The sequence below is a fragment of the Puntigrus tetrazona genome, chromosome 16 (genome assembly GCF_018831695.1).
Source record: "Puntigrus tetrazona isolate hp1 chromosome 16, ASM1883169v1, whole genome shotgun sequence".
Taxonomy (NCBI): Eukaryota; Metazoa; Chordata; class Actinopteri; order Cypriniformes; family Cyprinidae; genus Puntigrus; species Puntigrus tetrazona.
Genome location: NC_056714.1, coordinates 3,034,440 through 3,047,068, shown reverse-complemented (window position 1 = coordinate 3,047,068; position 12,629 = coordinate 3,034,440). Strand labels below are relative to the sequence as shown.

The following is a 12,629-nucleotide window of genomic DNA, read 5'->3' as shown; positions in this document are numbered from 1 at the left end:
TATATAAGATCATGACGAAGTAAGACGAGTGACGGCTTTTTGTCAGTGATAAAGGGAGTGGACTTTGCATGCTTTGTAGTCCATTTGTGAGAAGATTCAGTTCACAAATCAAAAACTTGATCTGTCCGTATCAATAAGTAACATTGTTTCAAGCAATTTATGACCGGCTTGAATTTAGTTTCACAACACATTTTATCTTCCTCATGCGTTTTCACATTTGGTGGTAATGGTAAGAAATAGGGTTGGGCAATATGGCCTAAAGGATGTGTATTTATATATACATTTATTATAATTATTACTATTCTAAATAATTTTTTGTGAAATAGTTGTGTCCCAGAAACTGCGGAAAAATATAATTAAACCCCTTTTTTAATGAAGCATGCATTTTTTACCGTACAAATAAATGCAGGCTTGCTGAGCAGAAGAACATGAAACATTTGAAAACATTGAAAAATATTACAGAACATATTTTGCTGTGTGTGACTTAACAGTGCTGTTGTAATTATTATCACAATACTTTTATCTTCTTTTATTTTCTCTGACACGTTTAAACGCTTTTACACTTCCCATATTTTTGCTGCATTAACGTGCGCCTATATTTGATCACATCACGTCATTGTTTGGCATAATTGATTCTGTCTCCTCACTTAGCAAGCTCCTCCTCAGACTGCCTTCAGCAAAAACGAGATCGCCCAGCCCATAGCTTATTCTGTTGCATTATTTCTTGATCCCTGTGTCAAGAATAACATTTCTCACAAGTGCGTGTGTATTTTATGTACACAGGTTTTTCAGTCTGGTTCTTATGACAGCACCTTTAAGATTTTGTACTCACTCTGTACATTGCATGACCTATTAAATATTACTATAAAATATTTTATTTAATAATTTAGTTTTAATAAAGTGCACTAAAATACAATAAAATAAAGTGCTAATATTTAAAAAAAAAAAAAAAAAAAAAAAAATATATATATATATATATATATATATATATATATATATATATATATATATATATATATATTATTATTTTATTATTATTTTTTTTTTTTTTTTTAAATTTATTAGAAAACTACAAGATTTTATTTAGGCTAGTTGCCATCAAGTAAGTATATGCATTGCTGAGTAAAGCACACCAATGAATCAATTGTCTCAGTTTTTCTAGATTTATGCTGTCAATTCAAATGAAAATCCTATACAATATTACAGTTATTTAATATAAAGTGGTAATTGTGCATTAACGGCTGTCAACAATGTCGGCACGCAAACAAGTGATTTGAACTTATTTACCCGACTCGTTTTTTTATGCGCACCAGCTATGCGTATCCCTGTATGCATTTGTTTATTGTAATGAAAAGAACTAAGCACATTTTGTTTCATGTAATGACAGCTATAATTTTTTTTTATTAAAATCAATGAAGACTAAATGCAACTATAATATATAAATACTTGGCAAATTTAATACCATACCATTATTTTTGTTGCCATTACAGTAAAGGGCCATTCAAAGCTGCATTGAAAGCATGGTTATTTTTAATATGATTTAACACGGACTATTCACTACTCAGTTCTCACACTCTGTCATAATGTAAGTAAAAAAAAACATACTACTACTAACAATAATAATAATAATGTTTGTCATCTTTTTATGGGTGGTTTATCAGAGTTCGGTATTTCTACAACCTTATTCTTTGTTGGCCAACTTCATGAAGGTCACAGGTGTCAGTTACGATAGAAGCATTATAAACACGATTCTCAAAAATCATCGCCAACTGTGTACCTGTAGTAGCTCCCCATAACTTGAGCGAGTGAGTCACTTGAAAGGACGAGAGGAGGGGATATTCAGCGGCCGTGTCTGTAGGGGCTCAGGGGGTGCAGACGTGACCGTGTCCCCAATACAGCACTGAAGAAAAGCCCACAGCCGCCTTTGAGATGGAAATGTTAAGGAGGTAGCGAGGGTGTCCAAGGCAATATGAATTATTCAAAAGAACCTTTTGAGTCTTGACGGTCAATATCTGTGACTGAAAGGAGAGACAAGCCCAGAACCGCGGTTCTCAGAATAGGATTCTTAGATCTGAAAGTATGAGCCGGTTTGTCTGTAATAGGCATTTCTGTCAGAGCTGTGAGATGTGAACTAGGTTACAACCAGTTTGGCATAAGAATGTGCGCGAGTATCAGGCTTTGTGTTACATTGATAGCACAGTCTTGTTCGCGCACAGCGCCATGAATGCACGTTTCATGTCTCTTCATGTTTCCACGAAAACATGAGTGGCCTGTCATAGATTTTATATCAAGAAAAGCAGGAGGATCTCTTTCTCGGCCTATCATGTTCTTTGCCGTAAGTTTTCTTTGAGTCAAACAGGTTATAAATTACACAATTGTAGCACGTTTTTATTTCAAGGGTTAGTACGCACAAAAAAAGAAAGTTCTATGATTTATCAACCCTCATATTATTCTAAACCCATAAGATTTTTGTTCATCTTAAAAATGGAGTTTCTCATCTTTTTTTTATCATTTTTGTCCATCCGTGGAAAGTCAAGGTCGTCGTCGTTTTCAAACTTTAATCGTAAAAGATATTGGTTTATTCCAGGAGTCACGAAGCTTAAATGCTTTTTCGAATGATTTAATTCAGGATTTTATTCACATATAAACATTAATCAATGGACACGAACATCTGCTATGGTAAATGGAGGTTTAGAAGTTCTTGCTTGAGAGTTTTGGTTAGACATTCATTGGGTGTATAAGTTATAAAGGGCGATGAGTTACCACACGAGTAAATGATGACAAGTTATAATTTTTGGGTGAAATATCCGTTTAAAGGATATTGGTTAAATAGTTCACCCAAAAATCATTTACTCACCCTCAAGTAGTTCCAAACCTGTATGAATTTTTTTGTTCTGCTGAAGAATTTTGAAGAAAATTTATTACCCAACTCTTTTAGTAGAAAAAAATACCAATGGTGAAGTCAATGGTGACCCAAAACAACCTGGTTAAAATATCTTCCTTTGTTTTCAGTAGAGCAAAGAAATTCATACAGATTTGGAACTACTTAAGGGTGCGTAATTGATGACAGAATGAACATTTTTTGGTGAACTGTCCCTTTAAGAAATGTTTTAAGCGTACACCAAATGGAATAAATACCAAAATATGTTTATGCATGGGTTCATCCGAACTACATCAAGCCAGTGCTCCTTGTTAATGATCTATCTAATGCCTTTGTGACTGGAATACTGCTAAACATTTTATTAGCAGCACAACGAAGACCTGCATAGTCTGTTTTTCGTGTATCACGGCGAGCTGGTTTGAGAGTTACTGTAGGTCTGAGCTTACTTCAACAAAGAACACGGTTGTTTTGGCCGCCACGGGCTTTGAGAAGTTGAACTTGCTGGTTTTGAAGCAGTTCAGCCCAGCAGCAGCAGCATATTAAGAAGATGAAAGCCAAATGCGGTAGTTTAATGTTATTACTGACGTGAGCGAGAGAAGATCACAGCTCAAGACGGTCTGCCTCTTGGTGATAATTTCTCATTCTTTCATTCTTTTTTATTTAATGGAAGACCAAAACAGAATTACTTAGTGAATTAAGGTCTTTTATTTTTTTGATACCTATCTGACACAGTTTTACAGACTAAAAAGAACACGCAAACAATATGGAGCTTCGAAAGAGTACTTAGTTTCTCAGCTACAGATTGGAGTGTTTCATGTTTACAATAGCATATGTTTAAATATATATATATTTATATCATATTATTCTATAACCCACTTTCTTTTGACTTTTCTTTTGAAATGTAATATTTTTCGTTATTTATTTTCAGCTCAACAAAGCAGCAAATTGTGAATATTTAGTGCCTTTCTTGAGAGCTTAGTGTAAAAAAAACTGTCTCATTCAGCACTAATTCCACTATTTTAATGGAATTGAATTGTGCATAAGTGTGCGAATTGGTATGCACCTCTGAAATATGGCTGCAGCATATATTGAAATTAATCAATATTGCCATGCTTGAAAAAACCCTGGACGGAGTGCACTTGGCACAGAAATACTCTGTCATACATCTGAATCGTTTTTTTTTATTTAGCATGGGAATCCTGCTCTGTACATAACTCATTGAACGCATTGAAATAACATGCATTATGTTATAACTTCCTGAAATAATCTTCTGATAACATTCTGAAATAACATGCAAAAAATAAATAAAAAATCCACCAGTATATAAAGCTAGTAGCTTGTGCATTGCTGTTAATGTTATGGAAATTAGTTAATTATTTGTTGGATACCATGGATAAATTAACCAAATTGGTTTTGTAAATGTGGCGCAGGTGTTTTCACTTAAGATTCTCCACCGTTAACAGAAGAACCAAGAGCAGGTCTAGTGTTTGTTTGGAAGATTTGAGTGTGTGTGTGTGTGTGTGTGTGTGTGTGTGTGTGTGTGTGTGTGTGTGTGTGTGTGTGTGTGTGTGTGTGTGTGTGTGTGTGCATGCATGTGTCTCTGTGTTTGTGTGTGTGTCATCTCATAATGTGCTTGCATATCTGCTTTGAATTCATTTTGATTCATTTAAACAGACAGTTCAAATGCTTTACAACTCTATTGGCAGTTTTGCTACCGGGGTTTAAATCAGACACCCTATCGAAAAAAATCTCTGCACAATGACATATCGTTGTGATGTCGCTATCATTTTAATTAGTAAGGTCACAGAATGATTAGTGATTTTTCTGAATGTCTGAACAAGTCTGCACATGAAATGAATCGGAAGTGCACCATGTGCTTCCAGTAGGCAGATGCTCTATTTCTATTTTTGGCACAATGCATATTTTCCCCCCATTTTGGGATGCTATTTACCTTTATTTAGTTGATATTTACTTTTGCTGCTTTTTAATGCTTTTTTATTTGACTCTTGAGATATACAGTATGTTTCTGGTCTTTTTCCTGATAATCATGTTTCGTTTCTATCCATAGAACTTTGTAGTTGCAACCGTTCGAAATTGGTGTAAAATAATGTAATGTATTTCAGTTGTAAATTAAGAGTTATTTAATGATTGGATTTTATTTCCAATTTTTCATTTTATTTTCCCATTTCATTCAAGTGTATTGCTGATGTTCATATTATTGATCATCACAATAAGTGTGCCAGCCTGGATCATTTCACACCCAAACCAATCGTTACACTGATGTTTGTAGATAAATTCTCTCCTGGAAGTCATTTGTTGAGGAGAGCAGAAAGAAAAAGTTCGCCAAGTAACAACGAATTCAGCCGGTCACATTTTTTTTGGAACGGTGTGAAGGCCATTGAACAGGATGAAGACACCAAACTATCCAGCGGTGAGCTTTAGATGGCAATTAAAAGAGACGCGATGCATAATTAACATTGTCATTAAAGGGGACATGTCTGATTAGATCAGGCTGGTTGGTAATGACCTGTCTGAAAACCGAGCTCTGTCACTACTTAGAACTTGAACTTGCATTCAGACAGCTCCGTCTCCTGCTTTTTTGCACACAAAGGTGTCATGTTGGCAGGTCTTGCCTTTCACAGACTGTCTAGCATCAAGTTCAAGAGACGGAAAGATTGAATCTTTGCATCACGTCTGTGTCTTTTATGTGCGGCTCCCCTTCGACTGCTTTGCTGGTCAATCTTTAGCTAAAACTGATTTAATATACTGGAGCGTATCATAAAGTGCATCTGCAGTTTCCGAAAGGGATCAGTGCATGGAAAAAATCATTTGAAATAAGATGAAAATACAGAATTTTCTTCAGAATCCAAAAAAGGCTGAGGTGAACGGTTGTTTTGCGACATGCCGGCATCGAAGAGATGAATACGTGTAAATATATGAATATATGACATCAACAACACCTATTGTTCATATATATATAGAAAGTCGTCTCACTCAGTCACGGACATAATGAAGAAGATAAACTCTTGTTCTTGACTGTGAGTGTAGCACTTACGTCTCTGTATATCCCTCCAAAGTGTGAAATCGTTAGAAAGGTCTCGACATCCCTGATTATTTCGGTTTGATCTTAATGAGTCACGGTTTAAAAATATATAAATAAATAAATGAGAAGTTGAGAAATCTCAAAATCTTGAGGAAACCTGCTGTCAGGCAGGAATTCGTAGCATACAAATAGAACATTACAATCCAAAATGGCTCTTTGACGCGTTAATGTCATTGAATGTACAGTTAAAATCACTAAATTAAAAACTAAAATAAGTAATAGAGAAAAAAGGCTCAGTTTTTTGTGTACAATATAACATCCGGATCTAATATACATGCATTTTCTTTTTCAGCTGTTTAACATAAGCGCTAAATGAATGGTTTTGAGAATACTTTCAAAAACTGGCTTTTTCACACGTTTTTTAACCATTCATGGCTAATAAAGCAATACAAATTCATGCTCTCAGCGGATTCATGTGCACCGTTGTGTGCATTTAAAGGGCTTTAAACCACAATGCTTAAAACTGTAGGCAACCGATACATTTTCATGACCACAGTGTACTGCAAATTGACGCGAATACATAACTGCGATTAAGATGTTTTGCAGCAAGAAAACGGTATGACCAACGTCTTATGCTTATTAAAAAGGTTTGATATGTTATGTAACTGAACTCAAATTATAGTTATATGATTCTTTTTTTTAAGATTCAAGATCATCAAGTGCAGATGCTTCATGCATCTCTTCATATAAAAAGAAAAGATTTCAAATACCTACATACATAAATACGTATAAATATATTTGGAGGAACCATGCTAAACACTGTTGAGAAATCAGTTAAATAGCAGTTTAATTTAAGTTATGCCAGATGCAGATATTTCTGCATCATGGGCCAAAAAACCCTCAAAACAAATGCAAAACAAAGCTGTATATGGTATAATATATATATATATATATATATATATATATATATATATATATATATATATATATATATATATATATATATATATATATATATATATATATATTTATTTAAATGCTCCTACATTGCCATCATATCACCTGTAAGCAAGACTTTCTACTTTCACTGTAGAAAAAAAGCAAAACTAAATATTTTGTACTGTCTCCTAAATAACCCCTAAAAAAGTTGTGTAAGTGATGCTTGGGTTTTAGTTTTTTTGTGTGAACCGTCCAGTGAGCAGTGCTTATAGAGGGACAATGTAGTGCAGTATTCAGGTAGAGGGAGTGAAGGACGTGTTGTGAAAGACAGATGAATAGGGGGAGCAGATGAGTTTGCCGTGGGTGAGCCTTTAGAAGAGATAAAGCAGAGATCATTCAGACAATCAGCCCATGCCCCGGTGCAATCATCCCATCTCATCTGCTTTCAAGAGCTATTGGGCTTTTTATTGAGCTGTTGTGCTGCAGACAGAGGCAGTCTGATAGCACTTTAACCCTCTGATAGGGTTAATATTAAACCCTAGCCTTTACTACGCCGGCTGCACTTAGTCTTACAAGACATGAGCTGAAATAGTTTTGTATAGATGAATGGACCAAAATACCTTTAGATGCTGAGCTGCACTCATCAGCAACGAGAGACCAACTTCCACCAAGTCCCACAAGTTAATGATTTCAAGGGTTGACCTGCAGTTTCATTTCATCTAGTCATTTACTGTCAGACTGGATGACGGTATTATTTGTGCAGTCACGGCTGAGCGAGTTTTTATGGCACAATTTTCAGTTTATATTTAGCTTTTCAGGCTTTTTGATGTCGCAGATCCCCAAATACCATGATCCTATTGGAAAGGACCGTCTTCTTAAAATATAAAAGTTGCTCTAGAATACAATGTATGAAGACCCATTTATGCAGTACAATATTATCCAAAAAATATTTCAACAGAATAAAATAATTAATAATTATCTCAAAACTTGCCACATTTAATTTAATTTAATTTTTTATTTTATTTTATTTTATTTTATTTTTATTTTTACATTTTATTTAATTTAATTACATTTTTATTTTTAAATTGATCTATCTATCTATCTATCTATCTATCTATCTATCTATCTATCTATCTATCTATCTATCTATCTATCTCTTGCAGTCCTAATTTACAAAAAGTTTGTATAATTGCACTTTTTTTCTATTTTTAGTTTCTAGTTTAGATCCACCATTAATTTTTAGGAAATGGAATTAATGTTAGTGACAATAGGAATAATTTTGTAAAAAAACTGAATATGTAGAAAGACATCAATGGTTCTTTATATGCGTTCTGTATACTGTGTCATGGTATATATTGATCTCATATAAGTAAAAATTTTCCTATTTTTATTACAACATTATTATTCAGTTTTTTTTTTTTTGAATGATTTACGTATTTATTTATTTTTTTAATTAATTAATTGTAGGAAAGCTCAAAGGGATGAGGGATGAATCCACCAAGCCCACATACGGCTGCCAGGTGACCATCCAGTCCGAACAGGAGAAGCAGATGATGAAGATTTACAGGAAAGAAGAGAAGAAGGAGAGGAAGCGTGAGAAACGAGGAGATGAAGGGGATACCTATGAAAGCGCTTTTCATTTCGACCCCAAGGAGCTGAGACTGCAGAGGTGAGCATTCTCTTTCATTACGTGAACAAGCACCCCTCTACATATCAGAGTGTGGCCTATTGAAAAGAGAAAGAGAGAGAAAGCTTGATAAAACCGCTATCTGGAGCTTTTGCAGAAGGGATTTTCTCTTAATGTTTAATTTCACAGGATGAAAAAGAGCAATGATCTGTTTAATTAAAAATGCTGCCGTCCAAATGAGGCAGAGCATGAGGAGAGAGATTAGAGATGAGGTGTTAATACCTCACACGTCTCCTCGCGCTCTCAGCCTTTCAATCATCCTGCTGCAAGACAACAACCAAACAAAAATAACTCTGAAAATCCCAGCTTTGAATGGGATTGGTGAGAAACCCTCATCGGTCCTACCTGAGGCTGCTAAATGTGCCACACAGATGTCGCTTTTGTCGGATTTTAAGCATTTTATTCTACTAATAAGATCTTTGAGTATTAACAAATGTTGTTGTCGGGCTACGTTAATAAATGTGGATATATGCGGGCCTTCAGAAAGATACGGTTCTGTGTGCTCGAGATCTTTGATATCACAAAGTGCTTTCTAAAAAGAAAATTTCTTGTTGATTTTTTTTCCACAAATATCCAGCGTGTAATTATCATTTTATCTGGAAACAAAATCACGTTAACAGATTTGACGTTTTAAAATTGCATTTACTTAAAAAAAAAAAGGATGAAGTAAAAACAAAATAAATACCGTTTAAGCCATTAGTGCTGTCAGTCGATTAAAACATAACCGCCATTAATTATTTCCATTTTTATACTTTTGCTTTAAGTGAACTTAAAATAGTCTTCACATTAAACTGTAAATACAGAAATGAAGCATTGAACATAGATTGAAAGTTGCTCAAGCTGCAAAAGTTAACTAGCGAACAAAGCGCTGAGCGTTTTCTCTTTCTTTTGTTCTTTGATTTAAATCAAGGATGGACTGCAGCAGGTTTGATTTTAACAGCACTGCTTTCTCTTTAATCCTTGTCTCACAAACATTCAATCTTTTCCCAGTCATTTAGGTCTTTTACCTCATTTTACACAAGAAAAATGGCATTTTGACACAATTTCGTGTATTTTAGTTTTAAACTGTGGCGTTTGTAGTGAGCAATCAGCTTGATGAAGCTTGTTCACTGAGCTTTGATGACTGATATTCTGAAAACTCGATTAACAGATAAAAATAAGTTCAGAAATGAAATATATTGTTTCAGTTGTTGCTGCAACAATACTATATTTTTTTATGTAAAACAATAATTTTATAGGATTTATACTTAGTTTTAGTAATAAGATGAGTTACATCTATATATATATATATACACATATATATGTATATATATATATATATATATATATATATATATATATATATATATATATATATATATATATATATGTGTGTGTGTGTGTGTGTGTGTGTGTGTGTGTGTAAAACAATAATTGTAATAAAAAAAACAAAACACTGTGCCTCCTCATTGCAGAACATCACTGTGTATAAAATGATTGTATTCATGACTGTATTTACTAAAACAATGAGTTTAAAGAAAAAAATAACATTTTCATACATTTTTTACATACATGGTACTGTAAAAATATGATTCACTCGGATGCTAAGAGCAAAAACTTTTTTGAGCACTGAAAGACACTGTAAAGGGAATATGCTTTCCACATTTTTTTATTTTTTATTTATTAACTCACTTTTTTTTCCTTCACGCATTGAATAAGCATTGCATTTTTTCACGACGGTTTATACATTTTCTGTTGTGCTTTCTTTTGACAGTGATGGTCATTTAAATTTTTCCGCAGCGATGGTGAGGTCGTATCTCTCTTTGGCTATAGCTTTAGTTATTTACCCAAAACCCTCACTGGATTTTCAACAGATTGCCTACAGTATTTTCAAAACAAATGTTAAAACCAAAGCGAAAATGGCCACCGTAACTATTGTTGTGAGGAATGTAATACGCCCTAAACCCTCTGAACAGCGCCGAATGTAAATGAGGAGCACAGAGGGCACCTGCTTTGAAGAATGACGCACCATTCGAGACGTTTCTGTGTGCCTGCTGAAGTATCGTCTTTCATGCGTTGGGAGACAAAGGTGTCGCTCTTAAACGGTGTAAGGACACTAACGATTGTCTTAAAAGACTGACTTACAGCAGAGCACTTGAGCCAGGCAATCATTTGTGTCATTTTAAACTCTGAAATATAATCCCGAGAGCTCGAGATAGGGATCGAGATAAGCTTTTGGGTCTCTGCGAACGACCGATCGCTGTTACGTCGGTTCATGACCTGAAAGCATGTGCATTTTCAACAACAGATCAGATGGCAGAGCAGCATGCAAGCAGACCGGGTTCTGGTGGGATGTTCTTTGTTTTTGTTTTTTTTTCCAATTTTTTTATTTATTTGACTTTGAAATTGAAGTGATGAAAGCAAGCGAACGGCAAAGCGAGGAGGGCAAACATAGAAGGCCCTTCTAGCTTTTGAGGTTTGACAAATACCGACTACTGCAACCTGCTGCTGTGGAGAGCATTTCCTGTCATGTAGGCACAGAACACGCTTGTAGGCCATTGCCTGTAGTCTTTGTGTTGTGTTGGAGTGCAGCTTTTTGGTCGTCACACTAGATATTAATCATTGTAACATGGGCAAAATAACAGGCTAAAATGACTGCTTTAGACATTCTACTAACTATAATAGGTTTTCACAATTATGACAAAAACGATAACCGTTGCGTATTCCCGTGAAATTGTAATTGCCATTATAAATTACGCTTATCACAATCTACACTGAATGATGTGTTTACAATTGTTACATGACATAAGCGACATAAACACGCTGAAAACATTCTAACTGAAAAATCTATAATAGTACTATAATAGTAGTATTAAGCCTCAAATGTCAATTATTATTTTATTACATTGGATTGGCTTATTCTTTAAATAAAAAAAAATAACAAAAAATGAATGGTATAATGTTATGATAATGTTATGGTATAATACTAAAACCAATATCTAAACAGAGGAAAACCCCTTAAGATAACCTGTAGAAAGAAAAAAAATTATGCATGCAGAATAACTTATGTGGACTTTAACATACATAACTTTACATAAGTATCTTTGTAACTACATTTCAACTAGTCTCATTAATTTGCCACTGCATGTCTTCTAAGGGTTAGTAGAATGAGTTGACATATTCTTTTCATTTTATAGTAATATTAGAGCCCAGACGATATTGGATTTGGATGATTTTATCGGTTGGTATGAGTCTGTCGCAGATATATCGGTATCGGCGAACATGTGACACTGATATAAACTTTTTTACAGAACATATATATATCTTTTTCTTTAGTAAATGATGCTTCTGAATGGTGTAACGCGCTGTGGGCTACTGGCGGCCCAGGTCACTGTAGTGTAGAGATGCGCGGATGAGTTCAAACTTCACCCTTCACCCACATTACACTGATTCTAATTCTTAGTTTTGCACGATAATATGATGAATGGATGATCTGATCTGCACGCATCTGGGGCGCATCACTGGAAGTGATCGCAGCAGTCAGTGCTTGTTTGTATCAGCCGCGCCGTGTCCCAGAACTCATGCCTGCGGTTTGTCAGTAATGTAGCTGATTGAAAAGCTAGTATCTTTCTGCGGTCCAATAGATGGCAGTGCGGTGGTGGCTCGAATCTGTCGAATGGCGATTTTCCGCTGCGTTTTCAGTTAGTTGGTAAGATGCAAAAATGCATAAATATACAATGTCCCCAACTTTAATTCTCACAATGAGCTTATCATACTCGTTTGCTGCATTAGTAGGGCCCTATGATTGCCGTGAAACAGTAAACGCGGATGGAAGCACACATCCAATCATAAAAACAGACTTTACTGTATAACACAGAATTTCACGGTATCTCATATTCGTGATGAATAAATAAAAAAACAGGTCTGTACACTTTGTGATATTGTGCAGTAACTTGCACTAGTGTATTGATAGTGTATTGCTGTTAGACTATATTTGTTAGTCATATTTTTAACAATGCTAACTTAAATGTGGTCATGAAACACTTATAATGATATGTGTGTGTGTGTGTGTGTGTGTGTATACAGTACCAGTCAAAAGT

The 12,629-nt window shown here is 34.7% G+C and overlaps 1 protein-coding gene across 2 annotated transcripts in view; it reads left to right on the top strand.

Moving 5' to 3' along the window:
* The window catches only part of ascc3 (activating signal cointegrator 1 complex subunit 3), a 148,924-nt gene that overhangs the window by 17,510 nt on the left and 118,785 nt on the right, over positions 1-12,629 (top strand). For both annotated transcript variants that reach the window (XM_043260891.1, XM_043260892.1), the window contains exon 6: positions 8,331-8,532. In XM_043260891.1, coding sequence (XP_043116826.1) covers positions 8,331-8,532 — 202 coding nt within the window. The remainder of the gene's footprint in view (positions 1-8,330; positions 8,533-12,629) is intronic.